Source organism: Grus americana, chromosome 4 (assembly GCF_028858705.1).
Source record: "Grus americana isolate bGruAme1 chromosome 4, bGruAme1.mat, whole genome shotgun sequence".
In the NCBI taxonomy this organism is placed as follows: domain Eukaryota; kingdom Metazoa; phylum Chordata; class Aves; order Gruiformes; family Gruidae; genus Grus; species Grus americana.
Window position 1 is genome coordinate 81,696,900 of NC_072855.1, and position 17,703 is coordinate 81,714,602.

The 17,703-nt window shown below is 47.4% G+C and overlaps 1 protein-coding gene across 6 annotated transcripts in view; it reads right to left on the reverse strand.

Moving 5' to 3' along the window:
- Positions 1–17,703, reverse strand: part of ANKRD17 (ankyrin repeat domain 17) — a 92,359-nt gene that overhangs the window by 62,878 nt on the left and 11,778 nt on the right. Inside the window, exon 1 of one of the 6 annotated variants that reach the window (XM_054823033.1) lies at positions 8,216–8,299. The exons of the other annotated variants lie outside the window; for them this stretch is intronic. Within the exon in view, the coding sequence (XP_054679008.1) occupies positions 8,216–8,248 (33 nt within the window). The 5' untranslated portion in view covers positions 8,249–8,299. Of the gene's footprint in view, positions 1–8,215; positions 8,300–17,703 lie in introns of those variants that run through there. 6 annotated transcript variants of the gene reach the window in all.

Sequence of the window (17,703 nt, forward strand, 5' to 3'; positions counted from 1 at the left end):
CGAGTATCAGACGACTCCATCTGTCTTTTCATGGTCTTAACGCAATACGCTATTCCAGGGACTAAAAAAAAAAAAACACCAAGGAAACATTAAGCACGTCCCACAAGTCATCTTTCTTGATACTAGGCAGTAGCTCCTTTAGCCAAGCCATGCTATGCTAAGTGACCAACACAAGACACCCAGACACTAACCCACATTAGAAACAAACAAACAATGATACAATACAGGAAAAATTGTAGTTACTAGGACAGAGTTTTCAAACATTTCTCTACTAGTTAAAAAAAAAAGATCGAGACACAGCAAACATGTGTCTTTTGTTTCCAGTCTCCCCACCGCGTAAGTAAAATTGCTATTCTGTTTAGCATACACAGGTTTAGCTACCGTTCCCTCCCACCCGAGCTTCCCAAGCTAGGACACAGCAAGGCGCCCAGCCACCCTGCTACTGCTCACAAGCCACCGCCACAGCACAGCCAGGACACTGAAGAATGGCTCCTTAAGGAAAGCGCTCCGAGTCAAGGTCAGTGAAAAGGTTGACCCCAAGCGAATCAAACCCTACATGCCGTTGAACTGCATTGCAAACTATACAAGTCCCGATTCCTGTCCCGCAGAGATGCCAATTGAGAACTCGCTAATACGCTGCCTCAACAAGTTCTGCAGCCTGCGGCCCATTTAACCCGTCGGGATCAGCGAGGGGAAAGGAGAAACTGCAAGTCTTGAGAGGACATCTACCTTTCTCCATGTAATTATCCCGCTGAAATCTCCCTTCAGTGTGTCTCGTCATGCAGCGTAACCCATGCCAAGTATTACACAGAGATATCAATGAAGTTAACCAGAATTACTTTGCGAAGTTATGACTAGTTAGGTTAAGAGCTTTGAAATTACTTCCAGTCATTCCAGTTTTGTTTATTGGTATTTAGTCTTGTCCTATAAAGGTAAATGGATAAACAGCAAGGCAACCACCCATCACATCAGCCTGACAGATATAACAACAGAGCCCAACAAAAAAGTGCAGTGGAACCAACTGAAACATAATGCGGATTTCCTTTCCTTTTTCAGCATTGACTACTGAAGTCTTTTTTCCGTAAGGGAACTGGTACAGCCTAGTTTACCCATCTTCTCTTCTGATGAGAAAAGAGAGGATAAAGTTACAGTAGGAGACAGTCAAGTTCAGCATCTGATTAGAAATCCTACTGTTACTGCCTGGGGAATGGAGCAGAGAGGGAATTATTTCTACTGATTTCAAATTATTTGGTTAAAATTCTGACAGGCATGACAGTCACTGAATTCTTCCTTCAATATGATCTACTGTAAGGCACACCTAAATAAATGAATCCTATTTTTGGGTTGGTTTTTTCCCCCCCCTCTATTTGGCACACCCAACTGAAAGCTGCTGCATACTGAACAGATTTGAACAGTTTTTACACATGGTAAATTAACAGACTTGTGAAGGTAGCTAAAGCAATGCACAAGTATGTGACAAGATCCAAATGTATCTTTTTTTTTCCTCTTTTTATCAAAAAGAGGTCCCATTAAAATAAATAAATAAACAAATCAAGGTTTAAGGGCAAAGACAGCAATTTTAAGCAGAGTCCTTCCTTGTCACTGTTTGTTTCACATGCTAGATATAAAAATCACGTGCCAAATTCCTTCAAACCACTACTGCAATTTTTATTTCTACCCTCCCCTTCATGCTTCTCATCACATCTGTTCCAGGAAGTTACTTTAGCGTATTTATTCAATGTTTATATGAACATAGCTCCAGCATCAGCTTCTCAGTAGGACAAGCTGCATCGAGAACCGTTTCCTCTCCTGCCCTCCCCGAGCACAAACTACATTCAGATCACAGATAAAACTGCTAGTACAAAGTTCCTTTTCCCATTACGACGCTCTCATCCACGGCGAGAGACAGGAGCAACACATTTCTCCCTAAAACAACATCTACGACGTTCAAGTCGGTCACCTACTAGCAGGAACGTCGCTGGTTTAAGCGCAAGGAAACTGAAGAAGCCGCGCGAGAACCGTGCAGCGCGGGAGGCGGTGGCCACGCAGTGACAGAGAACCACCATTTCGACCAGCCAGGTAGCCTGATTTCCTTCTGGCATGACTCTGATGCTGAGGCAGGGCAACGGGTTGTTTTGAGCGTGGGTTACAGCTTTAGAGCATGTGACTTCCTATCGGGCAACACGGCCAGCAAATTCCAGCAAGGCAAAGATCTGAAGAGGTTTTATGCACATGCAGGAAAAAAGGGACCAGTACCTCAGCAATGCAAAGAAGCTTTTTATACATTTCTACAGAAGTTGAAAGACAGGATGTACAAGGGAAAAAAACGTACATAAATTCACCTGTCTAAAAATTGTGTCTCAATCCTCTTACTTTTTATTAAGTACCTGATTTGATCGAACACATTAAGAGACAGAAAAGTCTGGGTTGGAAGAGACCTTTGCAGATCATCTGATCCCACCTGCTAGTCAAGGCCGCGGTGAAGTTATCCCAATTAGCGAGACACTCACTGGCAGACAGCACCACTGAATAACGGTGACCTTTTAAAGAGCAGTTACCCAAGTACCAAGTCACTTGCTGCCTTAAAGGTTTCTCACGCAGTAATTGCATTTTCCTATTGCTGTACCAAGAACAAACCGCTACTGAAAAAGATAAAGCAATACAACATAAATAACAAGAATGCTTTCCAATCGTACCATCAAGCTTGTGATCTCTTCCTGCAAGTCAAGGAGAAACAACTCAGACGCAATCCCATCTACCAGCTTTTACTTGTTGTTTGTCACACAAGGGAACCCAGATCCAGCAGATGAAAATTAGCTCTTTGCCCTGCAAAACAGTCTTACCACATGAACGGGAAGGAGGAAAGCAACATGCATCAACGACAGGGTTTGCCTTTCTAGCAGGCTCCAGGCGCAGGTTTGGTCCAAGCTCTCTGCCTCGCACCGCAGGCAGAAGGGCAGAGCAGGCAATATTAGGGAGGGAGCAGTCTGCGGGAAGGGGAATCACCTCCCTATGCTTTGCTTGAGAGCACGGGGCAGCGATACAGAAAGAGCCCTTGGGAGCCAGCCAGGCAGCTTCACTCTCGCTTCCACGCACCTTGGTGAAGCTGCAAACACACAAGCTGGCAGGGCCGAGAGGACTGCCATCGCTGCTCCTCCGCCAGACTGACACCGTTCTGTCAAGTCCACCCGGCCGGGGGAAGAAGGCGGCAGCACCAAGAGTTTTTTGCTACGTGAATAGTTGCGTAGTAGATCAGTGAGGTGCATAAATCTCTCAGCCAGCAAGCTCAGAAAGACTTCTGCTCAGAAAGCCCCTCTTCTCCAGCTGATTCGAGAGAGGGGCAAAACCAAGTATTTTTCCTCTAAAACTGCCTACAACTCACGTGATACTACTAGCCAGACAACGATATGGTACAAGTTCCTGCATCCTGGTCTTCCTTGCGGGATGAAGCAAGACTGTCCCTACTCCTCTTCACTGCACGTGGCTAGGGGCACTAGTGCCACCTCCTGAATATAAGACGGCTGAAGAACTTCAGCCTCTTCTGTTAGGAGGTTGAGCTCACTTTCCTTCAGGCCACTTTTCCTCCACGAACAATACCACCTGGGGCAAGGCACCCTCGGCTACGTTCGGTTCTCGCTCACCCAGAGGGTTCCTAGAACGGGAGCTCACCTCGGAACAATTTAGTCCCGGCACCCTGAAACAGAAGCAAAACCATCTGCTTTTCTTCAGGTTTGGGCAAACTATGGCATGATCAACTAGCCATCGACTGACACAAGTGCACCAACGCTGACCACATCTAAACGACCAACAAAACCTAAGGTCACACCTACTCTTCAGCAGAACAGACATCCCGACAAGAAGTTCATTTCTACTTCAGACTATCAGACAACAGCCTCACGGCTCCGCAGCAAGAGCCCAGCTCCTGAAGTACGTACAGCGCTCCATACCGCACTCCGGCTGCCTTGCCACCACCTTCAACTAAACCTTTTAAACGTCATTGGGGGAAAAGCCCTCAGAGCATTTAAGTGGGGGTCCTCTTGTTAACATTAGCTCGGTATCTCTTCAGAGTAAACCTTAAGAGTAAACCCTACTGCCTTGGACGCAGTCAGGAACATAAACTTGCAATATTCATCACCTGGGGTTGCGACTAGACGTGGCCCAAACTTAGCAATGATGCCTTGCTAAAAGGCACGCTATGGCGGTGCTCCAACTTACTTGAAAATAACACATGAGGAAGTTGTTCATCTGACAGACAACGTATGAACAACTGCAACGAGGCACTAGGCCGTGCTGGAACATCGTAGGAGCCAATGCTGGCTCCATACAGGCAAACTCTTCAAAAAGACTGGAAACTAAGGAGAAGGTAGAACAGACGACACTACCAAGACAAACCATGAGAACAACAGGCTAATCCTTTCCTCGTTTTCTAAGAACTGGAACATGGGAAAGCGACTAATGCCCAAAAGTTAAAATACTGTAATATAACCCCCATTTTAATCTTCAGAGCAGGAGACTGCAAAGTTTATAAATATTACAAGTCTTTGCCTGTTAAAAAACTAAAAGCTAAAAAAAAATTTAAAAAAATATGCATTGCAGAAGCCTCCCTGATCTCCGAGCATGCATTATAGACACTACTCTTCAATTTAATGTTTGCTGCTACTTCCGTGGTTATTTCATCAAGCCCCCATGTACCCGAGCAGGGCAGTCTCCGCTCCACGTAAAGCTTTTGGTCGCCACGTAACCTATGCTCCACTGTCTGCGCTGGCTCGATGAGGCTATCGGAGATTTAACGGACCATCCTCTTGTATCACCTCGCCTCTTCCCCACATCGGTGGCAGCTACGTACAACGCAACCGAGGCAAGATCTTCGAGGTTATTAAAATATCCCCACGACTCTACTGCGAAATTAAAAAACCACATCTGCAGTTAAGAACTAATCCCGATATCACAATATGAAATGCAGGCTTGTTCACAATGAGTTTCAGTTCAGGGTAGGTGACAGATATTTACCTTAAGCTAAAAAGTTTTTTTTTTTTTTTTCTTTAAATGCACTTACTAAGGACGTAAAGAAACCGCCGCACGTGGGCCAGCGTTACACTCCAGTCCGCTTAAGTCCAGCGCAAAGATGCTTTCAAAGAGCCTGAAAGTCAAAACACATGGCTGCTTCTCTTGGAAAGTCTCAAACCAACACAGGGAATATCAATTTGCCCCTCTACTGTCACAAGCTTCCTAAGTGGTTTTCTGTGCTGTCAGTCTGAGTTCAGCACTGGACAATGCAGACCACATCCTCATCTGTCAGGACAAAACAGACCTCCTCTTCTCCCTCCTGCGAAAATGGTTCTGTTGACTAACTCAAGCATCAATAACACAGCTACGGGTTTATGCCTCTCTCTGCATACCGCAGTAAGGTCTCCCGTAGCACAATTATTCCTTCACCAGCAGTCAAGAGCCGAAAACTGAGCAGTTAAACCAACAAAAAAAAAAGCCTTGCTGTCAGTTAGGCCACAGGTCGCCCAAGAAGCACGGCCAAGATACACCCATCAGAAGAACCAAACGAGCAGAAGCTAACTGCAGATTAACCCCACAGTACTTACATTGTGTTCAACTCCATTCCCACACAGCACTTTCACTACCAGATTCAAGTAACAGAGCCCAGACCACGTTCACCTTCAGCTGACAGCAGCAAAGCCAGCTCAAGTTGTGCATCAAGTACACCTTCTCGACAGGCTGCCTAAGCGCACGGCGGCCAGGACGCCGCACGAAATCCTCCAGGCTCGCGACCATTTCTGCCTGCAGCTGCATTCAACTTGCTGAAGAGGTATTTTAGTTTCATCCTCTGATGGGAAAAAAGCATTGGAAAAAATTATTTCTAACGCAGTCCTCCAAGTTCAGTAGTGAAACAAGCAGACACTAGGCTTTCAGCTCATCTTGTTTCTCCCTCTCTCCAAGGAAGTAGCCTTCACACTAGGGCAAGCTGGAACGTGTGAACTGTGAACTACTTGATTATTATCTACATGTTTAACTCAGAAGTGATTTTTGCCCCAGAAGCACCCGCTCGCTTCTTGCGGTAAGGATCTCTAACACAATTCGAACCTCGGTCTCTACGTTAACTCATCAACCTAACTAGCACACTACAGAGAAATGCCTTTTTTTCCTGTTTTACATTATAATCAACTTAGAGGTGAAAACATTCTTGAAGATTTTATGAAAAGGCAACGACTGATCCCCCCAAATTTACCTAAATACAAAGCAGTACCAAGTCTGTTCAATAAAACAAAGACCAGACAGATTCTGCTGCCTAAGCAAGAGCAGTTCTCTCAATCTTCACGCTGCTGCCTCTGAATGAACACCAAGAGCTGCTCCACAGGAGGAAAAAAAAAAAAAACCTAAAATGGGAAAATAAACACACATCATAAACACACTGTTAAAAGCTACAATAGAAACCAAGTTTTACTTCTGGATCCTCGCTGGCAACGCAAGACAATTACGTTGCTTCTACTGATGCCCGAAGAAATTCTGAAGAGCCTCTGATGCTACGAGAGCATTTTGGAGATGCACGAACACATCATTCGGTCATAGTCTACACACATCTAAAGTCTGACAAGCCGTACTTGATTTTTCAAGATGTTTTAACTGGATACAGTCAGTCTCATGACCAGGAAAAGAATGCATGATGAAATTATCAACAAAAAAGCCACCGCATCCTACTCTGAGATGCAAGATATTATTGCTTAGTTCACAAGTACAAACCCAAAATACTCCTATGCTGACACAATTAATTTGCTAACTGCCTTTCCAAACAAGAGTATTAATAAACCCCAAGCACTTTATTCATCTGATGTACTATGGAGCTGCACATGACAATTACAGTTAAAAGAAGGGGGGGGGGGGGGAAGTAAAAGCTTTCAGCATTTGCATTCAGCAAGACAAGCAAAGTACCAAAACGTTTGTTTGATGGCAGAAAGCCCAGGTCACTTTTGGTTTTCCTACCTCACCACAAAACCCAGCCACGCTGACAGACACTGGTAGACAAGTCTTGCTCAGACACCTGCACCAGTCTCTTTAGCGCACGCTGAGGAGTTAACATTGTGGATATAACCATGTTAAACGGTTCCAAGGTTTACAAGGAAGTTAATACCACATATTTCTAGTGATTTAAGATTTTAAAGCAACGTAAAAAGCACCCTAAGTATGGTGGCTGAGGGAAAACCCTCTACAGGCCAAGCATCACTGAAGGCGCTGCTGTGGTTGACATTTTGAGAGCAGTAATAGGCAGCAGCTTTGCGTTACCATAAAGAATATATGCACGATATTTTGAAAAGTCATCTAGCAATGAAATCATGGTTTTGCTTGCAAAATCATAAAATCCACAGGAACAACAACGAAAAAGAGATTTCCTTGAGCTGCTACAGCTAATACAATCCGGAATAGAGATCTGTGTCACTCAGACCAGGAATTTCACTTGAACATTCCTAGGCAGGCCTCTCCTCAGCTGGCTCCAATAGCACGTTCAAGTTTCACTCCCAAGAAGGGAAAATGTCATTTATTTCATAACGCAGGACCTACTTCTGCAGAGGAAGTCCAAGCAGGCTATACCTAAGGCGACTGGAAACACAGAAATTCGACAGGCCTAACACAAGCTCACTGCAAGAAACAGGAACACTGGCAAATGGAAAAAAAAAAAAGAAAAGAAAGAAAAAAAAGCAAGGAAGAAGAAAAGAGTTACGAGAAGGAGTTGTTCTGCAGCGGGTGAAAGCTGGAGCGGCGGCACTGCAACGCCAGCCGCCAGCACAGGCCCATCCTGCAGCACAGCACTCCCCAAGGCCGGGCGGCCTCTCTCCTCCCCCCGGCAGCGCCGTGCCCCTGCCCCCGAGCACTCGGCGCGGCAGGCACCCGGCTCAAGGCACGCCGTGCGGGAGAAGGCCGAGGCGAGGGGGCGGCCCCGCGCTCCAGCCTAGGCCCCGCCGGCATCCCGAACCGACTCGGCTGGGCGCGGGGCCGCCGGGGCCCGCCTGCCCTGCGGCGGGAGGGAAGGCGGGAGGGGCGGGCGGCCGGGCTCCCCGCCGCACCCCCCCCCACACACCCCCGGCCCCGCTGCCCAAGCCGGCCCCGGCGGTGGCCCCGCGGCCGGGCGCTTCCCCGGGGCTCGCCCGCCGCCGCCTCCCCCCGCCGACCCCGCGCACCCCTTTGTTCTGCGGCCCTCTCCCGCCCCTACCTCCAGGATGTCCTCCAACACGTACGCCTCCATCGCGGCGGCCGCCGCCTCCGCCCTGCCTCACCGCCCGGCCATGCCCCGCCGCCTCCCCCCGCCCCTCCCGCCCCCCGCCGTCGCCGGGACGGACGGACGGACGGACGGACGGACGGGCAGCCGGCAGCAGCACGCTCGCTCCCCCCCCGCTGTCAGCACGGGAACAGGAAATGGACTGTTCCACCCGCGCGGGGCGGGCACCTACCACCGAGACGCGGGGGGGGCCGGCCCGGGCACGCTGCGCTCCGCTCCCCGCCACGGCCCGGCCGGCGCCTGCGGCGGGTTCTCCCGCTCCCGGCTCTCCCAGAGCACCCCAGCGTTTAAATAAAGGAAGAATCAAGGAAGGGGGAAGAAAAAAAAAAAAAACTCCTGACGGAACCATCTGCTTCTTAACGTTCTTCCTAACGCCTTTCACCGCCCTTGCGCAGCCGTTCATTCGGCGGTTGGTGGTTCTGCCACCCCGGGGCCCGGCGCAACGCCCCTGCCCGCAGCAGCCCCCAGCTCTCACACAAAAACATCACCAGGAGCCGCCAAGTGCTGCCAAGGCCTGGGCCAGCTCGGCCGGGGGCCCCCGAAGCTGCCTCCCCCCCGGTACCTGGGGAAGCCGGGAGGGTGCTGGGCACGCACCAGCGACGCGGGGACGGGGACCGACGCGCTCGTTCCGACCCGCCAAGTTCACAAACCCACTTGGGGTGGCTTTCCTTCGGGCTGCGCACTGCCACGCTACCCTAACCGCTCTTCCTAACACGGTGCGCTTCTCAAAAAGGTCAAAAAACCCCCCAAACAACCCTTAGATTAAGCAGATCTATGGGACGGCCCGTATTTTATTCTGTGCTATCATCTGGCTTCTCATTACAGCAAAACCTCCTGAAACCAACTAACCCGCCCTACGTGCGGCATTTCCAGCCACCCCATCCTTTCCTCCCCCGCTGCTCGAGGGCAACAGGAGACGGTACGGGTTCCAGAAATAGCCTGCGACCCCAGTGATCAAGGAACACAGTCAAGTCACGCCGCCGTACAACGGGCAACCGAACCGACGTGAAGCCACACGAGGAGCATCTCGTCCTTAACGAGCCAGCCCCAGCCGAGCCAGCAGCTCAGCTCAGAAAGGTTGCCCTCACGCCACCCCACGCGACAAGTCCCAGCCTCACCTCACTGCAGAGCCCCAACAGAGCTCGAGACACCTCCGAGCTTCTGCTTCCAACCAGTCCCGCACGGCCGGACAGACTGTCCTCGGGGTGCTGCGAGAGGGCACGGTGGCAGCGGCAGGTCAGCCTGAGCCTCTTCTCCATCCTTCCTCCGCTGCCCTACAACCGTGGCTGCGTGCAGGTGCCACCAGCTTTTCTCCCACGGTACTGCTGACCACGTGAAGCAATGTCTCCACAAGGTTGTTTTGAGAACCATCATCATCATCTCCACTCTTCTCTTCTGCTTCGCCCAAAACATCAAGTGGTAGCTTGGACCAAGAAAAATGCAATTTCACAGGCTCCTTCAAGCACTAGGTGACAGCGATGCCCGTTCTGCAGAGAGCAGGTCAAAGTCATTGAGCGATCATACCTACAGCTCTCAAAGTATTAATTTTCCTGTTCCAAATAAACGGCCTAACAAATCTTGCCAACCCCACAAAAATCTCCTCCCTCATTGCAGCAGAGCACAAACGGATCTACCGGCCAAAGGAATTAAAGTCACATTTTGACTTGAAGAAATGCTAGTAGCAATCACTTTTTTTAATCAACACCATCTTTTTCAAAACAATGCTCTAATTGTAACAAATACTCTCTTAACAGCACAAATGTTCTTACTAGGTTTTAGACAGCTGACCAGGCCAACTGCTAACACCTCAGAGAGAATTTCTAGTTGATCACTTGAAATTTTAGGCACAGCTAGGTTCTCCTGCTCAAAAGTCTGTTCTTTAACAAAAAAAAAAAAAAAAACAAACCAAAACCCAACCAACAACCCAAACCAAAACCCACAAAATAACCCAAAAACACCACACAAAACAACATATTACTCGCCTGGCACAAAGTCCCTCATTTTACACAAACTCTACACATCCTCAGCGGTCCATTCTATTTTTCCACTTCAGGGAACACTCCACATTTTACCCTGTTTTACTGGAATTCATTCATGGAGCACCCTCTCTACGGGCTGTTCATCTTTGACACTATAACTTGTCCTGAGCCTGTTGTTGGAACTTATCATGTCCTACAGAATTCATGCTGTGGAAGAATTTTTATGCTGCTCATCAAACCACCGACGGAACTTGGTCTGTCCAGCTGGCCAGGTTTCCTTTCAGAGGTACTATCCTGGAAGAGTTAACTGATAAATCCAGCCACGACTATTCTGTCTGCAATCCAGCCAGGTGGGGTTTTTTAAGTTCTAAATAGTATTTTTAAAAAAAAAATCATCTAATGAGTTATCCTTATGGGAGGTTAACTCTGAGGACAAGACAACATTTGCCAACACTTCCCACAGACTTCAACCCGCTTAGCTTTATCTTGCCAGCACTTGCTGCAGGATCACTTCTAGTCATGACTTCCTGACTTGTATCAAACTTGGCTGGGCACACGTACCTTTGGAAGCCGAAGCTCAGCGATCTGAAGTTCGACGGTCAAGAAGATTCGTAGAAGTCTTAGTTGCCCTCAGGGAAATGAATCACACGGACACCTACACATCACAGCTGACTTCGCATAGGAAACCGTTGGCCGTGCAAAGAATCACAGGACAACGCTCCCTGGTTCCTCTGGAGCAGCGTCTTGAGGTCAGCGTTACTAACGTCCTCAGCAGCCCCTTGCAACTGATCCTGCGTACACGCAATCTAGCAATCATACGCCAACGTTAGCCCAAGTACAAAGCCATCCCTGCCAACCTGAAGGATTCCTTTATCCAAAAAGCCCACACCAAACCAGCCACCGCTTCCTACCTAACGTTTAGAAGACACGTCTCAAAAGACTCAAAAGTTATTCAGTCTTCCGAGCATTGGAAAGAATTAGCAAATACCTTTCATCACACGCACAAAGCATACAACACGCAACTTAGTGCTGAGGTTAGGATACTTCACGTGTGACAACACCGACAACATTTTCAAATGGAAAGACAGCATAACACAGGAACAAAAGGAGTCGTTTGTTCCGCACAAAGCAAACCCAATAGCATCGTCTTCTCCATTTTTACAAAACAAGTGCTAGATTTTCAGAAGGAGAAACAAGCTCACCTCTAGAGCTGAACCATTTCCCATCCCACTTGGAAGACCACAGAGTTCGGTCTGCAACAACATCACTCCCTTTACAAAACCCTAACTGAAGAATAACTCAGAGCTTCTCAGGTTGTGTTACGCCATCACAAACACCAGGAGGAGTCAGGTTCTATGCGCGAGCAACGAGGGCAGCAAACCACCCAACCGGCTAGATCCTCCCCTGAAAGCCAGTCACGCTCTACATTTGATTGCTTTCCCACTCAAAATCCTAATGCCCCCATCCCCTCCGTGCCCCCGCTGTGCCCTTTCCATCTCCCCTCTCCCGGCCCACTTTCCTCCGCGGCAGGCTTCGAAGGAGGCGTTCGTTTGCCAAACGGCATCCGCTACTTCGCTCAGTACTTCAAAAAATTTACCGTCTGCAGCACCAAATTCCCAAAAACCCCATTCCCGACACTTTACTTGACACCACTGTGAGATCTTCAGTAGAATGCAAAGGCTTTAATGCAGGCTTCCATTCCGTTCCTGCACGAGAGGTATCTGTGGGGGGAAAAGCCAACCAACCAAAACCCCCTCCTACTGAGAGGGATCCGCGATTAACTTCTGTCATGTTTCCACTGTGCCATTTTGGGTTTTAAACACGGGTCAGGAAACCTATCCTGCAGCTTTGCAAAGGTGAACACAAACCCATTTCTTCCTTGCTTTCAAGTCCAGCTCTAGGAATTAACTTGAGCGAGCTGTTTTTAGAAAAAAAAATTACCTTTTTGAAACATCTCAGCTCCTATTTGAAAGATCATTATCTTTGTTTTGCCTTACTCCGAAGGACACGATCTAGTCAGTGCTCTCATCTATTACTACCCACACCTAAAAAGCAGCCTTCTGAACAAGGGGCACCTTAAAACCAAGCAGCCGTCCAAGCTGTGCACATCCATCGTGTTTTCTGATTACAGCCCCTCACATTCTCTCAGCCTGAAACACAGAGAAGCCCTTACGTTTCCCAGGCAGAAGGTGGGAGAGGAAAGACTTGAAGCTTGAGGAGACAAACTTAGCATGGCACTGGTCAAAAGCAGGGCAAAGAGTCCTACTTCAAGCCACGGTGAAGCGTGTTAGACCAAAAGAATAGTACTCTGGGAAAGCCAAAGCCCGGGACGGGCACCCATCGAGGCTGGTTTACTCTATGCCACCTTCCCCATACAGCACTGGTAACTACAACCAAGGGAAAAGCATACGAGATGACCAAAGGGAGAATAAAAACATCTGCAAGAATGCGGTCGTTTGTGCAGGACAAAGTACACGGCGGAGCTATATGTGCTCAAGAGCCAGTGGAGAGTCTTTAGAAAGATTCTTAGTTCCATCTTCCAGTACCACACAGGCCACCAGGAATTTTCAACTGGCACCGCTCGGATTACGTCACCCTGAAACAGAAGCATTTTAACAATTGATCCGAGACAGATTCTGGCACCCAGAAATGGAAGCATTTGAACAATTGATCAGACAATTCCCACTCTTATATCACAAAAGCACATTGTTGTCTATTTACAGCTGATCGAGCAGTACTGGTCACCAACCGTCCCAAAGCATATGAACACACTTTTTTGTGTGTTGTCAGAGTCACAGAGCTCAGTGTCAAGGTTGGGTTGTTTAAACCGTGCCCCGGGCAGATGCCAACACCTTATTCAGCAGAACCATGAAGTGCATTCATTACTTAAAAAAACCAAATCATTTTGAGATGGGAAAAAAAAAAAAAAAAAAAAGAGTTGAAAATAGCCCTTCGATACAGTACAAAGTACGTCTCAGTTATCCCCTTCAGCATGGCCTTCCCAAGTATTTGTCATTCCAGCAGTAGGGAAACAGTCCTACCAAGACTATCTCGGAATCAACAAGTTCCCAAAGACAGTTAGGACCAAAAAGCAGGGTGGGTTTCCTGCCAAAATTGTGTGACACCTGATCTTCCGCTAAGCGTAGAGCACCAAGAACCAAAACCCCCACCGCTGTCACATGAAACACCTTGCAAACCGAGGCATGTATCACAAACAAAATGCAATCGAACGTGTTGAATATGACAAGAGAAGACTGTCATTTCAGATGGATTAGAAATCCCCGTGAAATCAGAAAACTCAATTAATCCACAAAGGGAAAAATTCCATCATTTAAACTTTCAAGTGACCAAGTTTGCTCTTCTAACGCAAAAAAAAAAAGCCATCACAAGATACAGGAACACTTGTTTATATGCTAGAGGAACACGCAACGTGCAAGTAATACCCGGAGAGCTCTTTCAAAGGCTGCCCCGACTCGTGTGTGTGAGCCTACGCGGGTGAGCAGCACAGCCAAGCCAGCAGCAGCAAAGCAGTGAGCACGGCGGGACAGTACCGCGGCGTTCCGCACATCACAGGCTGGCGCAGCTTTAGCCTTGGTACGGGGAGAGCACTCCTAATACTGCTTAAGGGGAGAGCACAAAACATGTCTAAGACAAGAAATCACCCACAAAATACAGAACAAAAAATGAAAGGCTTCACGAGTCATCGCACGCTGAAGGTACGGCTTTTTGTAGTCTGGACTTTCTTTCTTCAGTCTGGACTTTCTTTTTTCTGTCTCAAAGGTTGCAGAAGAGGATCACCAAAATGGCACTTTAAACGCAACAGCCTCAAAAATCTAGGAAGCCGGTGTCCCTCTACAACACATGCAGTTACTGAAGCTACTCTGTATTCAAAAACATGCAGTCACCAACATTATCTTAAAGACAGCACAGGGAAAAGAAAGAAAAAAAAAAAAAAAAAGCAAGAACCCTAACTTACTTGGGAGACCCACTAACGGGTAAACAACTCGAAATGACACACTACAATTATCCAGCACCTAACATACATCTCCTCCTCCTCCTCCTCCTGCTAATACTGGCTGTCAGCTTTGCGTCAGGTCCGTTTCTTCCTTTTTTAGAGTGTGATGATCCTCCTACCCACGTTCCTTGTGCTGGACTGAGCCAAGTTCTTCCTATCTGCTCTTAGAATAAAAAGAGTTTTTCAAAATCCTCTGCAACTAAGTCAGAACTGAATGTTTCCCCAAACAGACCTCCCTCAGGGAGTCAGAACTCCTGCAGATAAGCTCACTGCCCTGTCCAATGGCAGTGGTATTTGTCAGCCTTCATCAGGAACTCCATCCCCACCTACACGTACACCTTTCACCGCTCCATCATGGCAGGAGCTACTTCGCACCGCCACTAAGACACTAAACACGCTCTTCTCCGCTACTTCTCGGATCGGGGCTTTTTTTTATTTTTAAATACAAAAACCTTGCTATAGCGCAAAAGCACGACCTCTACATCCTAGTAGTTTTGCATCAGTTTGCATCAGTTATCACGGTGCATTTTGTGAAGACCCTCCGTTCCACGTCGGTACCAAAACAAGAGCTTCATATCTACTGTTTCAGCTTCTCTCTCCAGCCAGATGCAACAAACCCCTTACCCTTGATCCTCAGTGGTTCGTGATTACATAAAATCAGGTCAGTCCAAAACCAAACCTCAGGAACCACCTCAAGTCCCGACCCTCATCGGCTTTTTCTGTTTCCACATAGCATAGGGTTTTCTTTTTCCTCGCTTCTTACGGCAATCACATCTCCACAGTTGTCAGCCTGACTAAATTTCCAGCATCCTTCGGGCACGTGCTTTAGTGAATTGCAAAGCAAAGCAATCGACTTTCTTCCTTTAATTTTTATTGGTGGGGGTGGGAACACATGGGGACTACAGGCTTTACCCTGATGAAATCTACCATTTTTAACACATACTTGTAGCTAATTTTTTTTTTTTATTCCCTTATCCTTAGAATTCAGCATCTCCTCCTGAGCATTTCCGACTTGCCTGCCAAAACTGCAGCGGAGCATTCCCCGAGTCGTACAATCACAAGATGATCCCTGCTGCCCATCCTTACTATCACGCCAGCCTTGTTTCAGCTCTGTTTCCTCCCACAGATAAGGAAACTTCCCTAACGAATCCACATATTTTTCTTCTGTAACAAGCATGTAACAACCTTTTCGACTGTCCAAGATCATTTCCCACTCAAAAACTAAGCTTTCTCCCAGGGCAGATCTCTCACTCCTGCCCAGCATATTCTTCACTCGCCCTCGAGCAGCAGCAAGGCATTCAAGACCCTTCTGCCACGTGCAGTATTTTCCATCACTGGGTTTTACTCATTTTGCTAAGCATATAAGGCAGGAGAGGATGGAATTCTATTCCTTAAGGGGCCTTAACACGGTATTCCAGAGACCTAGGTTTCCCACAGCTCCACAGACACTAGTACCTTTGAAAGGTGTCTGTGCTTAACTACCTTGGAAAGTGCCAAGATGAACACATCCCAAGCCTTTTACATCGATTTAAAAGGCTGCAGCAAACTCAAAAGGTTTCAAGACTGCCTGTTGACAACAGGCTCCGATGTTTATGCCCCGTCGAATGGAATAAAGCTGCCCGACTCCCTTCACGCACCCCTCCTCAGATCCGTGCTCCCTCAACAGGACCACTACGCCGGTGAAGTATACCGGGCAGCTTCCATCGACTATCAGTTTCTGGCAGCATCAGGGAAGACGACGACTCCGTAATCCAGAGAACACTTTGCAGAGAGATAGGAACAGTCGGGGGACTTCAGCATTCACGCTGCGTTACCATTTTATCCAAGATTTCTCATCGGAGGGTCAGTGAAAAAGGCAATCACTTCCACAAATGGAAAAAAGTTCACAAGACAAAGCCAGGAAGCTAAGAAAACCAGAAGGCTTCACCGACAGCACACGCAAGCTCAAAGCAAAAGCCTTCGGCTTTCAGCACTTCTTCCAGGAACTCTAAGAGAAGGGATGTCAAAAGCGCGATTGCAACACGCAAGTCAAGAGTCCTAAGTTAATAGTCTGAAATTCTATTAGCAGCCCCTTATTCGTACACCGTCAATCTCTAAACAGAAGGTAGATGCTCAATATAAAAATACTTCTCAAATAAGTCTTCATCTGTGCCTAGACGAATCTGACATCTCAGTAGAGTTTTATACCGTAGCAAGTCAGCAGCATCCTGGCACAGAGTGAGAGAAAGCCTTCTAATCAGCAAAAAGCCTTCTTCCCCACTAAGTGCTTACATCAGCCTGACTATTTTGGATTTCGATTCTGTAAGGCAAATCTAAGCATGGGAAGAGGAGGGAAGAAAATACCTTCGCTCATCCATAGCACTGCCCCGAAGATGAACTGAACTAGAACATCACTGAAAAGCCACTGTGTCAAGAAAGATCCCGGCAGTTCCGCCCTCTCGTTTGTCCAGCGCGTTGTCTCTCTTATCAGAGCAGCCCCTACAATTTTCATACGGAACAACTGCCCAACGCTACTTCAAACAACACTGACACAAAGGTGCAACAGTGAGACAAAATTACATAGCACGAGATGAACATTTTAAAAAGGGTTTTCATCAGAAGTGTAAGATTACTGGCACGAGTTTTTGTCTAAAGGGAACTTTTTCTAAGAGAACTTTAAATAAAAGTTCTCCGCTTTAAGCAGCCCATTTTCACTGGGTAATACTATGTTCCAAGCCTTGAGTTCAAGAACTTTCAACACACTCAAGAAATCTGGTTTTGGGCTAAACACAAGTAAGATGGGGAACGTGTTCAGAAAAAACAACCATATCGGAGAGGGAGAATCCTTCTTCAAACAAATTAAAATACAGTCCTTTCTCATTCCACATGTGAAATATCGGTGACGGGAAAGCTACCTATAACACAAGCAGCATTTGGATAGCCTCTAAACAGACTAATAATTCCTCACACGCAGGAGTCACGGACAGTCCACCAACATTCACGCCAACACCTCTCCAATGCTAAAAGAGATACTCATCCAAGATATCTTCACATTAGTATGTGAAAATTTGAGTACAAGGTCAAAACCACCCTCATTAACATCTGCTCTACCTGGGCGCTCTATTTGCTACGTGAGTAGGAGAAGACGACTTTGGGAGAAGTTGCTCTTCATTTTCACCCCGTTAATACCAGTACGCAAGCTCCCAAATAGAGATGCTTTCTCTTGCGCCTGCTGTCAAACAGTGGATTTTTGGCAATTTTGGCTCTGCACTTGCAGAACACAATGAACAAATAATAACGCGAGACTCGGTAACCGTACAACATGCAACATGCAGGAGGCTAGTTCCTTAATTCCAGTTCTTCACTCATATAACTTACATGAACGTACACTGGAACTTGCCTAGCGTTGTACATCTAAGCACTTGTTGCAGGTAACAGCTGTAAGCCAC